Genomic DNA, 22,171 nt, shown 5'->3' on the forward strand with positions numbered 1-22,171 from the left:
GCTCTCTTTTCCTCCCCCCTCGCTCTCTTTTCCTCCCCCCTCGCTCTCTTTTCCTCCCCCCTCGCTCTCTTTTCCTCCCCCCTCGCTCTCTTTTCCTCCCCCCTCGCTCTCTTTTCCTCCCCCCTCGCTCTCTTTTCCTCCCCCCTCGCTCTCTTTTCCTCCCCCCTCGCTCTCTTTTCCTCCCCCCTCGCTCTCTTTTCCTCCCCCCTCGCTCTCTTTTCCTCCCCCCTCGCTCTCTTTTCCTCCCCCCTCGCTCTCTTTTCCTCCCCCCTCGCTCTCTTTTCCTCCCCCCTCGCTCTCTTTTCCTCCCCCCTCGCTCTCTTTTCCTCCCCCCTCGCTCTCTTTTCCTCCCCCCTCGCTCTCTTTTCCTCCCCCCTCGCTCTCTTTTCCTCCCCCCTCGCTCTCTTTTCCTCCCCCCTCGCTCTCTTTTCCTCCCCCCTCGCTCTCTTTTCCTCCCCCCTCGCTCTCTTTTCCCCCCCCTCGCTCTCTTTTCCTCCCCCTCGCTCTCTTTTCCTCCCCCCTCGCTCTCTTTTCCTCCCCCCTCGCTCTCTTTTCCTCCCCCCTCGCTCTCTTTTCCTCCCCCCTCGCTCTCTTTTCCTCCCCCCTCGCTCTCTTTTCCTCCCCCCTCGCTCTCTTTTCCTCCCCCCTCGCTCTCTTTTCCTCCCCCCTCGCTCTCTTTTCCTCCCCCCTCGCTCTCTTTTCCTCCCCCCTCGCTCTCTTTTCCTCCCCCCTCGCTCTCTTTTCCTCCCCCCTCGCTCTCTTTTCCTCCCCCCTCGCTCTCTTTTCCTCCCCCCTCGCTCTCTTTTCCTCCCCCCTCGCTCTCTTTTCCTCCCCCCTCGCTCTCTTTTCCTCCCCCCTCGCTCTCTTTTCCTCCCCCCTCGCTCTCTTTTCCTCCCCCCTCGCTCTCTTTTCCTCCCCCCTCGCTCTCTTTTCCTCCCCCCTCGCTCTCTTTTCCTCCCCCCTCGCTCTCTTTTCCCCCCCGCTCGCTCTCTTTTCCCCCCCGCTCGCTCTCTTTTCCCCCCCGCTCGCTCTCTTTTCCCCCCCGCTCGCTCTCTTTTCCCCCCCCCTCGCTCTCTTTTCCCCCCCCCTCGCTCTCTTTTCCCCCCCCCTGCGCTCTTTTCCCCCCCCCTGCGCTCTTTTCCCCCCCCCTGCGCTCTTTTCCTCCCCCCTGCGCTCTTTTCCTCCCCCCTGCGCTCTTTTCCTCCCCCCTGCGCTCTTTTCCTCCCCCCTGCGCTCTTTTCCTCCCCCCTGCGCTCTTTTCCTCCCCCCTGCGCTCTTTTCCTCCCCCTGCGCTCTTTTCCCCCCCCCTGCGCTCTTTTCCTCCCCCCTGCGCTCTTTTCCTCCCCCCTGCGCTCTTTTCCTCCCCCCTGCGCTCTTTTCCTCCCCCCTGCGCTCTTTTCCTCCCCCCTGCGCTCTTTTCCTCCCCCCTGCGCTCTTTTCCTCCCCCCTGCGCTCTTTTCCTCCCCCCTGCGCTCTTTTCCTCCCCCCTGCGCTCTTTTCCTCCCCCCTGCGCTCTTTTCCTCCCCCCGCGCTCTCTTTTTTTCCTCCCCCCTGCGCTCTTTTCCTCCCCCCGCGCTCTTTTCCTCCCCCCGCGCTCTCTTTTTTTCCTCCCCCCGCGCTCTCTTTTTTTCCTCCCCCCGCGCTCTCTTTTTTTCCTCCCCCCGCGCTCTCTTTTTTTCCTCCCCCCGCGCTCTCTTTTTTTCCTCCCCCCGCGCTCTCTTTTTTTCCTCCCCCCGCGCTCTCTTTTTTTCCTCCCCCCGCGCTCTCTTTTTTTCCTCCCCCCGCGCTCTCTTTTTTTCCTCCCCCCGCGCTCTCTTTTTTTCCTCCCCCCGCGCTCTCTTTTTTTCCTCCCCCCGCGCTCTCTTTTTTTCCTCCCCCCGCGCTCTCTTTTTTTCCTCCCCCCGCGCTCTCTTTTTTTCCTCCCCCCGCGCTCTCTTTTTTTCCTCCCCCCGCGCTCTCTTTTTTTCCTCCCCCCGCGCTCTCTTTTTTCCTCCCCCCGCGCTCTCTTTTTTTCCTCCCCCCGCGCTCTCTTTTTTTCCTCCCCCCGCGCTCTCTTTTTTTCCTCCCCCCGCGCTCTCTTTTTTTCCTCCCCCCGCGCTCTCTTTTTTTCCTCCCCCCGCGCTCTCTTTTTTTCCTCCCCCCGCGCTCTCTTTTTTTCCTCCCCCCGCGCTCTCTTTTTTTCCTCCCCCCGCGCTCTCTTTTTTTCCTCCCCCCGCGCTCTCTTTTTTTCCTCCCCCCGCGCTCTCTTTTTTTCCTCCCCCCGCGCTCTCTTTTTTTCCTCCCCCCGCGCTCTCTTTTTTTCCTCCCCCCGCGCTCTCTTTTTTTCCTCCCCCCGCGCTCTCTTTTTTTCCTCCCCCCGCGCTCTCTTTTTTTCCTCCCCCCGCGCTCTCTTTTTTTCCTCCCCCCGCGCTCTCTTCCTCCCCCCCTCGCTCTCTTCCCCCCCCCCCCCCCCCCCGCTCGCTTTCTTTCCCCCCCCCCCCCCTCGCTCGCTTTCTTTCCCCCCCCCCCCCCTCGCTCGCTTTCTTTCCCCCCCCCCCCCTCGCTCGCTCTCTTTTCCCTCGCTCTCTCCTGGCATGGTCAGTACAGAAATCTCTCCATCGTGGAGGGGTGAGAGGGAGTAATAAACATGGAGTCCCTACTGTGCCTGTGTATTTATTTCTAATAAAGTATTTTTCTCTGTGTGGTCTTTTTTTTTTTTAACCCTTTATTGGAGATTCTTAATGGCCAGGTCAACCTTGGCCTGACATTTAGAATCTCGGGCTTTATACCAGCGGATAAAACATAGCTGGTATTAACCCCTTATTACCCAGCGTGCCACCTGCCACCAGGGCCACTGGAAGAGTTGGATACAGCGCCAGAAGATGGCGCTTCTATAAAAGCGCCATTTTCTGGGGCGGCTGTGGACTGCAATTCGCAGCGGGGGGCCCAGAAAGTTTGGGCACCCTTCACTGCGGATTCCAATCCCCAGCTGCCTAGTTGTACCTGGCTGGACTCAAAAATTCGGCGAAGCCCATGTCATTTTTTTTTTTAATTATTTCATGAAATTCATGAAATAAAAAAAAAAAAAGGGCTTCTCTATATTTTTGGTTCCCAGCCGGGTACAACTAGGCAGCTGGGGGTTGGGGGCAGCCCGTAGCTGCCTGCTGTACCTGGCTAGCATACAAAAATATGGCGAAGCCCACGTCATTTTCTTAAAAACGTTTTCAGGGAAAAAACCTTTATAAAAAAAAAAAATGCTTCCCTGCATTTCTATTGCCAGTGAAAGTAACACCAAGCAGCGGGGGCTAGCAGCCAGTAGCTGCTTTGGTTACCCTTAGCAACAGAAAATGCAGCGGGAGCCCACAAACAATGTGATTTTTTTTTTTAATTAATTTTTTTTTTAAAAAAACGGCATGGGCTTCGCCCATCGAGCACCAGAGCATTTTACTGCTCAATTCATCCCAAGTAATCAGATGACTCCAGTGTCGGCCGATTACTTGTTCTGTGTCCCCCTGCATCCATCGCAGCGTGTACGGGCTGTGAGGTCAGCGGAGTGGAGACAGTGACATGCTCTGCTCTGACACATAGTGTGCTGCATGTCACTATCTTTCTCCACTCTGGCACTTGTAGTGCAGGTGACCGGATGCTGCATGTCACGTTTTTGCCGCGATTTGGTGCCTTTTTTGCTGCGTTTTTGCTCACTGCGTTTTTAATCAGTGCACAATGCCATTAAAGATTGTTGATGAAAAAAATAAAAAAGGTCTGATGTCATTTCCTTATTCAAAATGTTCATTGTATGCAGGAGATCAGACAGCAGCTGCAGAACTACAAGGCTCAGCATCCTCCATCCAGGACTGTATGCAGTTTTTTACCCAAAAAGAAAAAAAAAATGACGTGGGCTTCGCCATATTTTTGTATGCTAGCCGGGTACAGCAGGCAGGTACGGGCTGCCCCCAACCCCCAGCTGCCTAGTTGTACTCGGCTGGGAACCAAAAATATAGAGAAGCCCTTTTTTTTTTTTTAATTATTTCATGAATTTCATGAAATAATTTTAAAAAAAAATGACGTGAGCTTCGCCTAATTTTGGTGTCCAGCCGGGTACAACTAGGCAGCTGGGGATTGGAATCCACAGTGAAGGGTGCCCATGCTTTCTGGGCACCCCCACTGCGAATTGCAGTCCGCAGCCACCCCAGAAAATGGCGCTTTCATAGAAGCGCCATCTTCTGGCGCTGTATCCAACTCTTCCAGCTGCCCTGATGCCGGGTGGCTAGCCGGGTAATAATGGAGTTAGGACTAGCTGTATATTATCAGCTAGCCCTAAGCCCGAAATTCATGGTGTCACGCCAATATTAGACATGGCCACCATGAATTTCTAGTAATGATAAGAAAAAAAAAAAAACACAACACACAGAAAAATATTTTTATTAGAAATAAAACACAACACAATTAGTGACTCCATCTTTATTGAAATAAACCCCCCTCCGCAGTAATCCAGGGTCAGGGTCCCGCGCCGTCCAATCCGGATCCAATATCATCTGATCGGTTTGCTGGAAGGAAGGCAAAGCGATCAGATGATGTGTCAGGATAAAGGATGTGAATCACATCATACATCAGCTGATTATATAAAAGCCGATTATACAATCAGCTGATGCATCAGTGCAAAAAAAAAAAAAAAAAATAAAATAAATACTCACGTCTGTGCTGATTACCGGCAGCTCCTGGAGCGGAGTCTGATCCTGGCCCATCATTGCAGGAGCGGCCGGCTATCAGCTGATGAAGTCCCCTGACGGCAGGATCAGCTGATAGCCGGCCGGGCAAGAAAAAGCCGGCGAGACTACGATCAGCTGATGCGTCAGGTGACTGCATCAGGTGATCCCTCGCCAGGTCCTGCAAGCAAGGTCCTGCCCCGGGGAGACTGCACACAGCCGAAGCGGCGGTACCGAGACGGGCTGGAAGCAAGCATGGCACCCGGACCCTGCAGACAGGTGAGTATGACATACACACTCACATACACACTCACTCTCACACTGTATATACACACACACTGTATATACACACACACATACACATACACTGTATATACACACACACACTGTATATACACACTCACACACACACTGTATATACACACACACTGTATATACACACACACTGTATATACACACACACTGTATATACACACACACTGTATATACACACACACTGTATATACACACACACTGTATATACACACACACTGTATATACACACACACATACACATACACTGTATATACACACTCACACTGTATATACACACACACTGTATATACACACACACTGTATATACACACACACATACACATACACTGTATATACACACACACACTGTATATACGCACACACACACTGTATATACGCACACACACACTGTATATACACGCGCACACACTTTCTTCCCCTGGCTGTGCAGAGCTGCTGTATCTGTGATTTCTCTGAGTGCACATCCACTGGGAAGAGGCAGGGAGGAGGGTTTGGGTGGGAGCAGAGTGGGTGTATTAGACACAATGGGTGTGTTAGATAAGCCAGACACCGCCCTAAAGCCACAAAGAATTCTGGGACTTGTAGGAACTGAACACAGGAAGTCAGAGGAGAGATTAACCCCATCAGAGCTGGAGCCAGCAATGACCGTGTGCTGCTAGTGCACAATGAAAGGTAATTTTGCTGAAAAAACATAATAGATGTGTTGAGGGGCACATATTAGCAAGATTTATCAGAAAAAAAAAAATCAGTTTTGGTAACTGGACAACTTCTTTAATAAGTGTTGAAACCTGCTATATTGGAAGCAAGCCAACCACCTTATTTGCATCAATGCAATCTGACATCACATGCTAGTGATAGTTTCTGTGGGATACTGTCAATGTCTACAGTAGCAACGTCTTCATTCTCCCCATTAAAATTACAGGAATGCTTTACAGGATAAGAGAAATATGGCTATCAATGGGCAAATTCAGATATCCATGAAACACGGTCCGTGTATATCTACAATGATGCATGGACAAGCATCTTGCATGCCTATGATGACAATTTCTCGTCAGGAGACCCAAGGCTAGTCTATACACATTACGGTCTATGCTCGAACACATCTGAATTTGACGCTAAGGTGTATGGTCAACTTTACGCCTTTTCTGGTTTCCAATAAAGGAGTATTCTGATATGAAGAAACATTGAAGGCTGCGGGGCCATTACACATTGTACATAAGTTTCTCAGTACAAAACTAATATACAGTATTTTAGCCCTAAATGTATACTGTTATATTTTTTGGTACACTGCTGCTCTTGTCTTGGTTTCAGAAGCAGATCATGTAGGTAGCAGGCTACAATTTCCATGATGCATTGCGGACATCTGTTCTAGGCTCTTCACTACTGTTGTCACCCACTTCTGCTTGGGAGCAAGTCTCCCTTTCTCCTGCATTTCATATAGTACCCCCTCACTGTTGAGCCTCTTATTAGTATTGTTACATCCAGCTATAGGTCGTGGTTCAGAAACTGCACATGCTCAATTAGCAAAGTGAAGTTGAACTACAGATTGAAACTCTAGGGATGTGGGCATAATACTATGATTTCAATGAGCCGAAGTCACTACCTGCTCATGCGTACCTCTCATTGTCTGAAACACAGGAGACTTTGGATCATGCACAGTGCGCTTGTGAAGCCAACAAGCGTACACCCAGGTCAGTAGGCCAAGCCACTCTACGGGAAAGACGCGTGCATGTGCGAGATTTTTATGAGCCAGCGGTGATATCTGTGCATTAAAATCATGGTATCATGCCCACAGGGGCATGATACTATGGCTAGAGGGCAGACTAGTTGGGACGAATCAACACCCTTGACACCAATCCCATTTCAGAAAAGGAACATCATACCAACCGTTTTTGTTCTCTCTTTTTTTTTTTTTTTTTTTTTTTTTTTTTTTTTGCTGCTTCAGGACACCTGGATGACTTGCTGTGGTAAATGGAACTGCTGACATGATTCTGCTGTCTACCAAAAAATCCTGAAGGAGAATGTCCGACCATCTGTACGGGATCTCAAGCTTACGCACACTTGAGTTATGCAGCAGGACAAATGATCCAAAAAACGACCGAAAGTGCACTTCTGAATGGCTTAGGCTAGGCTCACACTTCCGTTAAATTGTATCAGTCACAATCCGCTGCTCTGGTAAACAACGGAATCAGTTTGGCGGATTCCGTTGTTCCCATAGACTTGTATGAGGGGCGGATTGTGACTGATGATGCTGCGTTGCACCCTCCGCCCGACTGATCGGTCGTGGAACAACTGACCGCGGGGTGGCAGGAACGCAGCCTGTAACATTTTTTGAGCAGCGCAATCCATAGGATTTCGCTGCCATGCTCTCTCTGGCTCCCTGCACACGTAACCAGGATACACATCGGGTTACTAAGCAATGCGCTTTGGTTAGTTACCCGATATTTACACTGGTTACGTGTGCAGGGAGGCCGACACTTCCTCTCTCGGCTTCGCCCCCTCCCGCACTCCACATGTGTGTGTGTGTGTGTATATACACACACACACACACACACACACACACGCACACACGTCCCTCCCCAGCCCTGCAGTCCCCGCGGCACTGACGTGCTCAGCGCCACGGCCCCGCTCGGCTCCGCCCCCTGCACACAACGCAGTCAGACAATGAAGTCTGTTCTTTGTCATCCATTGTACAACGCATCAGTCACATGCATCAAGCAACGCGTGTGACTGATGCAAAACAACGGAAATGTGAACCTAGCCTTAAGAAAAACAAAATGAAAGGGAACCAACCAGCAGGAACATTTAGTTTAGAATTTATTTTAAAGAAAACCAACCGACATGGTAAAGGCAATGCCATACTGGTACTAAGATGGTGAATCAAATCATATCTTCAGTTTGGAGATTGGATATTTGATTGCATGTGTATAGGACGGGGCTTTGTGGGTCAGGCCTTCAGTGATTCCTCCACTGGCTGCCTGCCCCATATTTAAATTTCTCCCCTTTACTGCCGCAATTACCACTATGGCCGGTGTGTGAGCAGTATTATTTTCAAGTTTTTCTTCAGCTCTTCAGTAAAATGGCGCCAGAATCGGCGCATGTGCATACCACAATCTCCGGCTCCATTTTACTGAGGACACTGGGGAGATGACTACAAATGGTGACTGTGATAGAACAAAATAAATTCAATTTGCACATGCGTCACCGCTCATATTCGTATTTGAGTGTATTCAATAAAATTGTGCCGGATCATCGCTGCGTGCGCTCATTCCGGCGACCTTTTATTCAAGAGATGGAGAAAACCGTGAAAATAATACTACACATGTGCCGGACATGGTGTTTATTTGTGGTGGCAAAGGGGTGAAATTTAAAGACCAACCAGCAGGATTTTAATATGTAAACTAAAGCCAGTGCTATACTGGTGTTGTCATGCTGATTCTAAACACACCTTTAGTTGTGAAATTGGATGTATACGTTCTGAAATATAGGCAGGTAAAGATTGGGAAATGCACTGTTATATCAGAGGTGCAACAGAGTATCTAAAAGGTGGGTCGGGTTTTGCTAGTTGTTCCTGTCTGCCTGCCTGTCCTTACTTCCTTCCCCCTGTCCTTCCTCCCTCAGGCAGGCAGATAATGGTGGGAATAACTAGCAAAACCTGACCCACCTAATAGATATTCCTTTGCACCTCTCATCAAATAACAATGCATTTCCCAAACTGTACCTGCCTATGTTTCAGAAAGCACCCATCCGATCTCACAACTAAAGGTGTGTATAGAATCAGCATGATGGCACCAGTATATCACTGGCTTTATGGGTGCGTTACACGAGACAATCTATCGTGCGATAGATCATCGGGGTCACGGTTTTTGTGATGCACATCCGGCATCGCTTGTGACGTTGGCCTGTGTGACACCTCCTAACGACGCAGTATCACTCACAAATCGTGAGTCGTGTACTCGTCGCTAGGTTTCATAAAATAGTTTATGAAACACGGCGCCGGTTGTTCATCGTTTCCGTGGCATCACACGTTGCTCCGTGTGACACCCTGGAAACGATGAACATCGCTTACCTGCATCCCGCGGCTCCCGCCGGCTATGTGAAAGGAAGAAGGTGGGCGGGATGTTTACATCCCGCTCATCTCCGCCCCTCCGCTTCTATTGGCCGGCCACCGAGTGACGTCGCTGTGACGCCGAACGTCCCTCCCACATCAGGAAGTGGATGTCCGCCGCCCTCAGCGACGTCGCACGGGAGGCAAGTACATGTGACGGGGGTTTAACGAGTTTGTGTGCCACGGGCAATCAATTGCTCGTGATGCACAAACGACGGGGGCGGGTACGATCGATCGTGAAATCGCATGATCGGTCGTCCCGTGCAAAGCAGGCTTTAGTTTATATATGACAATTCTGGTGGGTGGCCCTTTTTTAATAAGGGGGCAGGCAGGGAACCAGTGGAGGAATCGTCACTGAAGACCCAACCCACAAAGTCCCGTCCAATGCCTATGCCACTCAACCAATGCACTCATTTCTGGACCTTTTTGATAACGTTTTTTTTTTCCAATCAAACATCCATTCTCTAAACTGAAGGTATGATTTTGATGCACCATCCTAGCGCCAATAAGACGCTGCCTTTACTTTATATGGCAAAATCCTCTTCGTTGGTTCCCTTTAAAATAAATTCTAATGTTAATGTTTCAAGCTAACATCTCCGCCATGTAGAAGATAAATTAAAAAAAACAAACATATATGACTTGCAAATACGATCTTCATTCATACACACTACATCCGTGGTCACAGGTAGTGTCAGTTTATTTTGTATATTAAGGGCTAGGACGAGACACACGGCGAGTAAAACGGACCGAGTGGAATGCGATAAAAAAAAAATCACTTTCTGCTCAGACCCATGTTACTCTATGGCGCTGTTCCCATCTGCAAATTATTTTTTATTTTTTTTCTCTCAGCCCTAATTGGATAGAGAAAGCATTTGCTGCATGCTGTGGGTGTACTCCGATCCATATTCACTCGCACCCATACAAGTGTAAACCTCGCACTGCACTCCGGAATGCTTTGGGATATACGCATCAGCTGATAATGGAGGGAATGGGGGATTAGTCCCTCCCTCTCCTCCACAGCTGTGTGTTGATCACAGGATCGGATCACAGTATAACGACACTCGGCTCACGCTTGCAGCAGAGCAGGATCCGAGGATCTCTAGCATGTCTCATTCGATGCTCTCGCGCTCGTGCGTCCCCAGCATGTCGCATTCGATGCGCTCACACTCGTGCGTTCCCACCAAACAGTTAGAATCTCAGGAGACTACATGAAATCAAACATAAGAAAGTGTAGTGCGAAAGTATCTAAGCCATTACTTGGAGTGAGTCCAAAATATAGCAGATATAGTGTTTTTTGTTTAATTACACCTTTTTCTTTTGTTTTTTGGCTGACAAATACTGAAACACCGTACTATTCCAATTACTACTTTGTGTAAGTGACCAGTATATGAATGTTCCATTGGTCTTGTTTGTACCGTGTTAGCCAGTAGAGATAAAAATTAAAAGGTATCAACCACTGAGGACTCTCTGTTCTTTTAAACAATTTTTTTACCATTGGTCTTGTTGCATTTCTATATTCTTTACTCGTGCAGATACTGCTGAATAGAATTTTAATATGAGCAATGTATGGCTTAGTAATTCTGGCTTTTATCTTGCAGGTTAGTGGAATTAAACTACTGTATGAATCTGAACTCGCTGATGCTCGTAAAGTGTTAGATGAAACGGCAAAGGACAAAGCAAGGCTGCAGATTGAGCTGGGGAAGTATCGTTCAGACCTCGATGAAGTGACAAAAACGTAAGTGACTTCACACTTGCCATCAGCTTACAGTTTGTTAAAATTAATGCCACCGTCGACATTGCATCATGACATGAATATTTTAAGGGTAGAAAATTGATATATCTCCCGCATTTGATAAACAGCAGCCTCAGTATATATTGCCATATGTAAGTGAAGGATGGTCCACCCTTCTTTAAACCCAACCTTAAAACTTGATTGACCAAGAGTTTTGTTGTTTTTTTTTTAAATCTGATATTGTCTTCAGAATTCACAATGGAAACTTTATACATTATTAAATAAAATGTAGGGACGACACTAGTGTTTGTTGGCACGTCATGTCAGAATGGCTGTATAGTCCTCAAGATGAGAATTTTGAGTCCAGCTATAAACTGAAATAGCTGATGAGTCTGAGTGTATTAAAGGGAACCTGTCAGCAGAAATTTCGCCCAAAACCTAAAAGATTCCCCCTCTGCAGCTCCTGGGCTGCATTCTAGAAAGGTCCCTGTTATTATTGTGCCCCATGTGAAACCAAAATAAAGCCTTTATAAAGTGGTACCTTATTGTATGCAGCTTCTGTAAATGGGACACGGGGGCGGGCTCTCTGCCGTCCGTTATTCTGCCTCCTGGTCCTGTATGCCGCCCCCATCGCTCCTTTCCATAGCTGATGCACCGCCCACTGCTCCAGCCATCCCCGCGCATGCCCAGTGCCAGTCTCACGGGACTGAGCAGTGTGACCGCTGGTGACGTGTGCGCAGACAAGTAATTATGGGCGGGACTGTGACTGTTATCAGCAAGTACCCGCCCATAATCTCGTGAGCGCGCAAACCTCTCCAGCGGTCACACTGTGCTCAGTGTAGATGCTAGACTGTATGGGCTGCTTCCAGGGATGACGTCCCCTTGTCACGTGATAGGGGCGTGTTCAAAATACTATCACGTGACAAAAGGACGTCATCCCTGGAAGCAGCCCATACAGTCTAGCATCTACACTGAGTACAGTGTGACCGCTGGAGAGGTTTGCGCGCTCACGAGATTATGGGCGGGTACTTGCTGATAACAGTCACAGTCCCGCCCATAATCACTTGTCTGCGCACACGTCACCAGCGGTCACACTGCTCAGTCCCGTGAGACTGGCACTGGGCATGCGCGGGGATGGCTGGAGCAGTGGGCGGTGCATCAGCTATGGAAAGGAGCGATGGGGGCGGCATACAGGACCAGGAGGCAGAATAACGGACGGCAGAGAGCCCGCCCCCGTGTCCCATTTACAGAAGCTGCATACAAAAAGGTACCACTTTATAAAGGCTTTATTTTGGTCTCACATGGGGCACAATAATAACAGGGACCTTTCTAGAATGCAGCCCAGGAGCTGCAGAGGGGGAATCTTTTAGGTTTTGGGTGAAATTTCTGCTGACAGGTTCCCTTTTAAAGGGTTATTCCCATCTTCAAGATCCTATCCCAATATGTAGTAGGCGTAGTAATATTAGCAACTACCTCCAATTAGAAGTGTAGTATAGTTCTCTTGATATAGCCATGTCTTTTACCTCATATGCAGGGCATTGCAGCTTTAGGTATCCATGGTTATGTCCACTCATTTAGTGACAGGTAGTTAGTTGCTCGTGGTTGTAACTAGGAATCCTTATCTGCGATGCCCTGCACATGAGGTAAGAAACATAGCTAATCAGGAGAACTATAATACTTTTCTAATTGTAAGTATTTGCCAATATTATTATTATTACACTTACTACATATTGGGATGGGATCTTGGAGATGGGAATAACCCTTTAACCTCTTCACCCCCAGGCGATTTTTCCGTAGTTCCGTTTTTTTGGGTTTTTTTTTTGTTTTGTTTTTGTTTTGCTCCCTTTCTTCCGAGAGCCGAAACATTTTATTTTTTTTATTTTTCTGTCAGTCTTGCCAAAGGGCTTGTTTTTTGTAGGACGAGCTGTACTTTTAAATTAAACCATAAGTTTTACCATATAGTGTACTGGAAAACAACAAAGAAAAAATTCAAGTATGGAATAACTGCAAAAAAAAAAAAGCACAATAGTTTTTGGGATATTTCATTCACTGTGTTCACTATATGGTAAAACTGGTGTGTTGGGGTAATGCCTCAGGTCGGTGCTAGTTTGTAGACACCAAACATGTATAGGTTTACTTTTATCTAAGGGGGTTAAAAAAATCCAAAAGTTTGTCCAAAAAAGTGGTGCACTTTTTGCACCATTTTCCTAAACTCATAGCGTTCTCATTTTTTAGTATCTATGGTTCAGTGATGGCTTATTTTTTGCGTCTTGAGCTGACGTTTCTAATGGTACCATTTTTGCGCAGATGCTATGTTTTGATCACTTGTTATTGCATTTTGCGTAAAATTTGCAGCGACCAAAAAACGTAATTTTGGAATTTTTTACCGCTATGCTGTTTACTGATTGGAATAATTCATTTTCTATCTTGATAAATCTGGTATTTTTGAACGAGGGGATACCAAATATGTGTATTTTTTTAACCCTTTTAATTTTCAGTGGGCCGAAATGGGGGTGATACGAACTTTTTTTATTTTACTAGTCACCCTAGCAGACTATAACGTCACGTGACTTCCGATAAGGGTGGGTAAGTTATGCTTACGGCGGCACGCTGATACATCTCGCTGTCAGAATTTGACAGTGAAATGTAAGTGGTTAATAGGCACAGGTGGAACGCAATTCCACTTGTGCCTGCCAGCTGTTGAAATCAGCTGAAATGTGCGTGGATCGCCGCGAACTACCCAAGGCAGCCTGCGGGAATTAACCTCACACAATCCATGACGTATCCAGTATGTCATGTGTTGCGAAGAGGTTAAGTCTCCATGAACCTAGCCTTCCTGACAGTTGCAGCTTATATTGTCCCATATGAGAGTTTAGCATGGAGGAGGGAAACTGTGAGAAGCTGTCAATCAGTGTAGGTGGGTGGAGATTGAGATTAACGTTTTTAAAGGGAACCTGTGAGCAGATTTTTAATGTATAAACCAAAACTACCATCTTCATCAGTGCTTAATGCTGCATTCTATAAAGGTGCATATTCTCCCCTGACACTCCCTGTGTACCCCCCAAAAACCTTTTGAAAATTTCCCACGCTGCATGTAAATCCGGACGGTGTGGTCCAATGGTCTTTCTTGCTGCGGCGCCTGTCCTTCGCCTCTGTGCTGATAGTCGTCATCTTATTATGATTGACATGGATGACTCCTCCTGCTTCATCCACATAACCGGGTGAAATATCCCGCCTGCGTAGAGACCTCGCCGGCTCAGGCAGGTGCACATTGCTGTTCCCTACTGCAGGCAGAACCTACTGCATGAAACTGATCTCTGCCCAGGCGCTAAATTTCACCCGCCGTTGTGCATGACTTTTGCGTCATCAACCTAACCTGGGCGAAATCTCTCATCAAAGAGCCATCACCGCCTCTCACACACACCTATGTATTAGGCTCTGCCCGCAGTAGGGCTCTCACACACCTATGTATTAGGCTCTGCCCGCAGTAGGGCAGCGCACAGTGCACCTGCTCAAGGTGATGGCTCTGTGCAGGCTCAAGATTTCCCCCGTCAATCATAGCAAGAGGACACTATCAGCATGAAGAGGAGGGCGGGTGTCGTAGCAAGCATGTGCAGCAGACCGGACCTTCAGGATTTGCATACCTTTTGAAAATCTCCCACCTTGTATTTTGGATAGTATACAGGAGAGTCAGGGGCTAATATGTACCTTTTATAGAATGCAGGTGATAGTTCTGGTTTATACATGAAAAATCTGGTGACAGGTTCCCTTTAGTAAAGAATACAGAACCATTCTGAGATTAATCATCAAAATAAGTTTACCAGCCCCGTCAGGTCCATCTGATCAGTTCTAGGCTATGGTCATGTATTGCATCTTTCTTCACCACAAAGATGCAGCGTTTTTGGCCCAAAAAAACACATCCGTGGCAAAAACACAAAAAATGCATGCATTTTTTTTACGCCCTTTTTTTTTTTTTTATCGCATTTTGACCAAAGCGTTTTTAAGTCAAATCTATTGACTATCAAGAGTTAAAAATGCAAAAAGAATTGACATGCTGCATCTTCAAAAATCCCAGCCAAGATGCAGCCAAAAAAAGATGCCCAGTGTGGACTGCAAAATAAAATCTCATAGACTTGGCTGGGGAAGGAAATGCATGCATTGAGGTGCATCTTTTGTGACCTCAAAAATGCAGTGTGTGACCATAGCCTTATTGTGTATGCAGATTTGTATTCGGAAATCTGGTGAGTGATTCCCTTACTCATGTAATAGCTGAATTTGATTCTACAGCCTTCTGAGTCCTAGAGGACCTAAGGAATGTGGGCACCTGTTTAATTAGATATTTCAGAAAATGTCCTCCACAAAGGAAACATTCTGTCTCTTACAAGGGAATTCTATCCCAACTGTCGGGACCAACAACTGGAAAGTGCGTTACATTAGCTCTGTCAGTGATTCTACAAAGCTGTACTGTTGTAGCTATTGCAGTTATAGTACAGTACTAATGTGTATATCGTTTCCCCAATATGTCGTCTTAGTTGATGGTGATCCGGTTGATTTTAAGAATAGTTGTATAATAAGGTGCAACTAGATTTACCTAAAAAATTCCCTTTCAAACTTTATGTACTTTCTATTATCTCCCTTATTGTACAATTTACATATGTACGTAAACCAATTTGGCAGCAGCCTCTTTGCTAGCCGCAGTCCAGTCTCAGTGACCCTCTAATGTAGGACATGTGTTAAATGCCCTTGGGGAAAAGCATAACCGGTCACATGGCAATTCATAGGAATATAAAGACAAATCTGCAAGAAAAGTTCTGGGCATGCTTCCGACTATTGCTTTGTGATCTGATAAGCCAGCAGATGCAGCTCCACTCGCACATAGAAGGGCTATGCACCACTTTTCTGATAATTAAAAGTTTCTAAAATTGTGACTTTTCTACGCTTTTCTCTTCTGAAGTAGGCCAGGGTGCTGTAGTCCCGGCACCTTCACTGTTATTTATACCTGGCATAAATATTAGCGGAAACCAAAGCTGGCATAAACTTAGTTTGTGGCATGTGGGCTGCTGGAGTTGTGCGAAGATTCACTCCTCTTGATGATGATTTTTTTTTTTTTTTCCGCTCACCTTCATCCGAGAGTGTAAATGAAACCATAAGTTTTACCATATAGTGTACTGGAAAACAGAAAAATTCCAAGTGCAAAATAAGTGCAATTGCATGATTTTGTTTTTGGGTTATTTTATTCAGTGTTCACTATATGGTAAAACTGATGTGTGGGTGTGATGCCTCAGGTCGGTACAAGTTCGTAGACACCAAACATGTATAGGTTTACTTTTTATCTAAGGGGTTAAAAAAAAATCAAAGGTTTGTCCAAAAAAATGCATTTTTGCGCCATTTTTCATGAACCATAGTATTCTCATTTTTCGAGATCTTTGGCTCAGTGACGGCTGTTTTGTTTTTTTTTTTTTTTTTTTTTTTTTTTGCATCTCGATCTGACGTTTTTAATGGCACCATTATTGCACAGACGCGCCATTTTGATGGTCTGTTATCACATTTTGCGCAAAATTTGCGGCAACCCAAAAAATGTAATTTTGGCATTTGGAATTTTTTTTTGCCACTACTGTTTTGATTGGACATTTCTGAACGTGGCCCATTGTCCATAGCATGCAAACATAGTCCATAGTACACATTTTTCTGTTCGCATTATAGGAAAGTGCAGGCTTCCTACAGCCGGCTACTACAACAAGCTTATATTGATATTTTTAGCTGGTTTATTTTTATTAGAACTGTTTATGAACAGTTTAGGATCTAAAGGAAAGGGTAAATTTTGATTGTGGAAAGGTCATTATTGTAGAATGAACTGGAAGTAAGGCTATGTTCACACAGGGCTTTTCTTTATCATTCCTTTGGGAGACCCAGACCATGGGTGTTTAGCTTCTGCCTCCGGAGGACACACAAAGTACTATACTTAAAAGTGTGGCTCCTCCCTCTGAGCTTATACACCCCCTGGTGAGCCAGTCCCAGCCAGTTTATCGCTTTGTGTTCAGGAGGCATACATCCACACATGCATTCTCATATGATTTTTTGCTTTTTGGAAAGAGATTGAAGAAATGCGGGTCCACGTTTGGACACCCGGCATGTCCCTTCTCACCCCACTGTGTCGGCGGTGTTGTAAGGTTGATTTCCAAGGCTGGAGCCTTACATGCCGTGCTCCTTCACCATCCCTCCTGGGCTCTGGCTTGAAGTGGGAGCCAGCATGGTCTCCATGCCTGGCAGGAGACCGGTCTCCATCCACAGCCCCTTGAGGATTCTGTTGGACCGGAGCACTCATCCCCAGGGACCTGGCCTTGTGTCTCAGCAGCTAAGTACCTGAGACATTTATGTGTTGGGGGTCCCTGTTCTTTATTGTATGGGGAGAGTATGCTGAATGTATTTTTCTTTATCGTTCCTATGGGAGACCCAGACATTGGGTGTATAGCTTCTGCCTCCGGAGGACACACAAAGTACTATACTTAAAAGTGTGGCTCCTCCCTCTGAGCTTATACACCCCCTGGTGAGCCAGTCCCAGCCAGTTTATCGCTTTGTGTTCAGGAGGCATACATCCACACATGCATTCTCATCTGATTTTTGATTTTTGGAAAGAGTTTGAAGAAAAGCTGGTCTAAGTCTGGACTCCCGGCATGTCCCTTCTCACCCCACTGTGTCGGCGGTGTTGTTAAGGTTGATTCCAAGGCTGGAGCCTTACATGCCGCGCTCCTTCACCATCCCTCCTGGGCTCTGGCTTGAAGTGGGAGCCAGCACGGTTTCCATGCTTAGCAGGAGACCGGTCTCCATCTGCAGCCCTTCAGGACCCTGCTGGACCGGAGCACTCATCCCCAGGGACTTGGAACCCGGCGTCTCAGCAAGCCAAGTACCTGAGACGTTTATATATATATTGGGGGTCCCTGTACTTTATTGTTGTGGGAGAGTGTGCTGATGTGTTTTTATGACATTTCCGGCGGGTTCTCTGGCTGTCGCCTGAGAACCGCGCCGATGGTGCCTGCGCGCCGGCCGCGCCGCTCAAATTTAGGCCCCGGCTTCGCCGGAGGCCTACTTTCGGTTTCACTGCCCTCGCATGTCACTCATGCAGAGGGACAGGCTCGGCTCCGCCCGGTGGCCGTTCTGCAAGGGGAGGGACACTCCCCACAGCAGTGTGTCTCCTCCCCTGTAGATCTCTATGGCCCTTCAGATCCCGCTCCTCAAGCAAGTCCTGCCCCCTCTCTTCGCTCCGGCGGCCATTTTCTCAGCGTTCTCTCTGCATTGCAGCGCTGGTCTGCAGCATCTCTGCTGAGTTGCTGTGCTTGGGGGTCCGGGCTTCGGGATCTGGAGGGCACACAACACCGCTCCAGCGGTCTGGTAAGCCACAACCGGTCTCCGGTTATGGACCTCTGATTATACTCTCTGGGGTTCATTCTCTGGCAGAGCCCCCACTCCAGCAGCATGTCTCACACGAGGAGCAAGGCTCCAAAGCTGTATTCAGTATGCACTGCATGTAAGCTCCTGCTGCCTGAACCGAGCATATTCCCACATTGTGATGCCTGCTCTAACCTGGCAGTGCCTCAGCCTGGAGTCTCACCCCCAGTGGTCTCTCAGGCTTCTCCTGCTCCTGTGGCTGAACCCCCGGCTTGGGTAGAATCCTTTTCTAGGTCTATCTCCCAGTCTTTTGCTGACTCCATGGGACTTCTGTCCAGGACTTTGCTGAACATGCATCAGCCCCTTTCACAGGGTGCCTCTGCTGCTAGGGGTCTCTCAGGACCGGAGCTCACAGAGGATTCATCATCTGGTCCCAGACCCCGTCCTTCTAAGAAGAGACGCAGGGTTCCCTCTCCTTCCTCGTCCCGCGGCTCTGATTCAGGAGCTGATTCACAGGACGAGGAGGATGTCTTTACGGGGGGCTCGGAGGTTAACTCCATGTACCCCATTGATCTGTCCGAAAGTGACTCAGATGTTAGTGATTTGATTGCGTCCATTAATTCTGTACTGGATCTCAATCCGCCAGTATCAGAGGAGCAACCCTCTGGCAGAAAAGCACCAGTTTACCTCGCCTAAGAGAGTAAAGAGTGTGTTCTTTAGCCACTCCAGTTTTCAGGCCGCTGTGACCAAGGCCAGAGCCTGTCCTGACAAATGCTTCCCAAAGCGTGGTTCTGATGACCGCTTTCCCTTTCCACCTGAGGTGGTCAAGGAGTGGGCTCATTCCCCAAAGGTAGACCCCCCCCCAGTGTCTAGACTCTCAGCCCGGACCGTTGTATCGGTGGCTGATGGCACCTCTCTTAAGGATTCCACTGACCGCCAGATTGACCTTCTGGCCAAATCCGTATGTGAAGCGGCAGGGGCTTCGTTCTCCCCGACTTTTGCAGCAGTGTGGGCTCTCAAAGCCATCTCTGCTTCTCTAGAGGGGATGCATTCCCTCGCCAGGGAATCTATGCCCGAAATGGTTGCCTTAACTTCCCAAGCTTCAGCTTTTTCATCCTATGCCATGTCTGCCATGCTGGAGGCTTCTCACCGCACTGCGGTGGCTTCGGCTAATTCCCTCGCTATCCGCAGGATCTTGTGGCTTCGAGAGTGGAAGGCAGATGCTTCTTCAAAGAAGTACCTTGCTGGACTCCCTTTTGCTGGGTCCCGGGCTGTTCGGGGAACAGCTGGATGAAATTAAGGAAGCTACTGGCGGGAAAAGTACTTCCATGCCACAAACCAAAACCAGGAAACCTGTCCAGGGCAGGAATCAGTCGAGGTTTCGTTCCTTTCGTTCTTCCAACTGGTCCTCCTCTAAGCCCTCGGCCTCGTCCACTAACTCAGCCAAGGACCAGAAATCCAACTGGCGCCCAAAAGCGCGTCCACAATAGACCGCAGGAGGTGCTGCCGCTAAGACAGCCTCCTCGTGACTATCTGTCCGCGCCAGCAACGTCCTTAGTCGGTGGCAGGCTCTCCCACTTTGGCGACGCGTGGTTTCAACACGTCTCCGATCAGTGGGTGAGGGATATCATCTCCCACGGCTACAGGATAGAATTCTCTTCCAGCCCGCCAAACAGATTTTTTTCTCACAACTCCCCCCTGCTCTAAGGCCGCCTCCTTCTCACAGGCCGTGGCATCCTTGCAGGCCAACGGAGTAATTGTACCGGTTCCCGCCCGGGAACGGTTCAGAGGTTTCTACTCAAATCTCTTCCTAGTCCCCAAAAAGGACGGTTCCTTCCGGCCCATCCTGGATCTCGAGCTTCTCAACAAGCATGTTCAGGTGCTGCATTTTCGCATGGAGTCTCTGCGATCAGTCATTGCCTCAATGACCCAAGGGGATTTCCTGGCATCCATCGACATCAGAGATGCCTATCTGCATGTGCCAATTGCAGTTTCACACCAGCGTTGGCTATGTTTTGCAATCGGAGAGGAACATTTCCAATTCGTGGCTCTCCCCTTCGGGTTGGCCACAGCTCCTCGGGTATTCACCAAGGTCACGGCAGCAGGCAGTGATTGCGGTCCTGCACCTACAGGGGTTGGCAGTGATCCCTTACCTGGACGACCTTCTAGTCAAGGCTTCATCCAGTGCAGACTGTCACCGGAGTGTCTCGCTCACTCTCGCCACTCTTGTTCAATTCGGGTGGCTTGTCATTCTGCCCAAGTCCACTCTGACTCCGACCCAGAAACTCACGTACCTAGGGATGCAATTCGAGACTCTGCCGGCACTTGTCAAGCTGCCCTTAGTCAAACAGCAGTCCCTCCAACTGGCGGTGCGCTCTCTGCTGAGGCCCCGCCGTTATTCCCTCAGGCGCCTGATGCAGGTGCTGGGTCAAATGGTGGCGTCAATGGAGGCTGTTCCCTTTGCCCAGTTCCATCTGCGTCCCCTGCAGCTGGACATTCTCCGCTGTTGGGACAAGCGGCCTTCCTCCTTGCACAGGTTAGTGGCTCTGTCGCCACAGACCAGGAGCTCTCTTCAGTGGTGGCTTCGGCCCCTCTCTCTGTCCCAGGGGTGCTCCTTTCTGGCCCCGTCCTGGGTGATCCTCATCACGGATGCCAGTCTATCCGGCTGGGGAGCGGTATATCTCCACCACCGAGCGCAGGGCACTTGGACTCCGTCTGAGTCAGCCCTTTCGATCAATGTGCTGGAAACCAGAGCAGTGCTTCTGGCTCTCCTAGCTTTTCACCATCTGCTGGCGGGCAGGCACATCCGAGTCCAGTCGGACAACGCGACAGCGGTTGCCTACATCAATCACCAAGGCGGGACACGCAGCCGCCTGGCAATGTTGGAGGTACAACGCATCCTTCAATGGACGGAGGACTCAAAGTCCACCATATCCGCAGTCCACATCCCAGGCGTGGAAAACTAGGAGGCAGATTATCTCAGCCGTCAATGCGTGGACGGTGGCGAGTGGTCCCTTCATCCGGCAGTGTTTCAGTCAATCTGCCGCAAATGGGGCACTCCGGACGTGGACCTAATGGTATCCCATCACAACAACAAGGTTCATGTTTACGTGGCTCGCTCCCACGATCCTCAGGCCTTCGCCGCGGACGCTCTGGTTCAAGACTGGTCCCAGTTTCGTCTGTCCTACGTGTTTCCCCCTCTAGCTCTCTTGCCCAGAGTCCTGCGCAAGATCAGAATGGAGGGCCGTCGAGTCGTCCTCATTGCACCGGACTGGCCCAGGCGAGCTTGGTATCCAGACCTGCTCCAACTGTCCGTAGAGATGCCGTGGCATCTTCCGGACCGTCCAGACCTACTCTCGCAAGGTCCGTTTTTCCGCCCGAATTCTGCGGCCCTCAAATTGATGGCGTGGCTCTTGAGTCCTGGATTTTGACGGCCTCTGGTATTCCTCCTGAGGTCATCTCCACTATGACTCGGGCCCGTAAGTCTTCCTCCGCCAAGATCTATCACAGGACTTGGAAAATTTTCCTGTCCTGGTGTCGCTCTTCCGGCCATCCTCCTTGGCCATTCTCTTTGCCGCCCCTTCTGTCTTTTCTACAGTCCGGTCTGCAGCTAGGACTGTCCCTCAACTCTCTCAAGGGACAAGTCTCAGCTCTGTCAGTACTGTTCCAGCGGCGTCTCGCCCGGCTGGCTCAGGTCCGCACCTTCATGCAAGGCACGTCTCACATCTTTCCGCCTTATCGGCGGCCCTTGGATCCCTGGGACCTTAACTTGGTCCTCACGCTATTGCAGAAACCCCCTTTTGAGCCTCTTAGGGAGGTTTCTTTGTATCGTCTTTCTCAGAAAGTGGCCTTTCTAGTTGCCATAACTTCTCTCAGGAGAGTCTCTGATTTGGCTGCGCTCTCCTCGGAGTCACCTTCTTTTTTAGTTTTTCACCAGGACAAGGT

The 22,171-nt window shown here is 48.8% G+C and overlaps 1 protein-coding gene across 1 annotated transcript in view; it reads left to right on the plus strand.

Annotated features, from left to right (window-relative positions):
- The window catches only part of LMNB2 (lamin B2), a 134,472-nt gene that overhangs the window by 33,378 nt on the left and 78,923 nt on the right, over positions 1-22,171 (plus strand). The window contains exon 2 of the mRNA XM_075352436.1: positions 10,707-10,843. Within this exon, the coding sequence (XP_075208551.1) occupies positions 10,707-10,843 (137 nt within the window). The remainder of the gene's footprint in view (positions 1-10,706; positions 10,844-22,171) is intronic.

This window comes from Anomaloglossus baeobatrachus, chromosome 1, assembly GCF_048569485.1.
Source record: "Anomaloglossus baeobatrachus isolate aAnoBae1 chromosome 1, aAnoBae1.hap1, whole genome shotgun sequence".
Lineage (NCBI taxonomy): Eukaryota > Metazoa > Chordata > Amphibia > Anura > Aromobatidae > Anomaloglossus > Anomaloglossus baeobatrachus.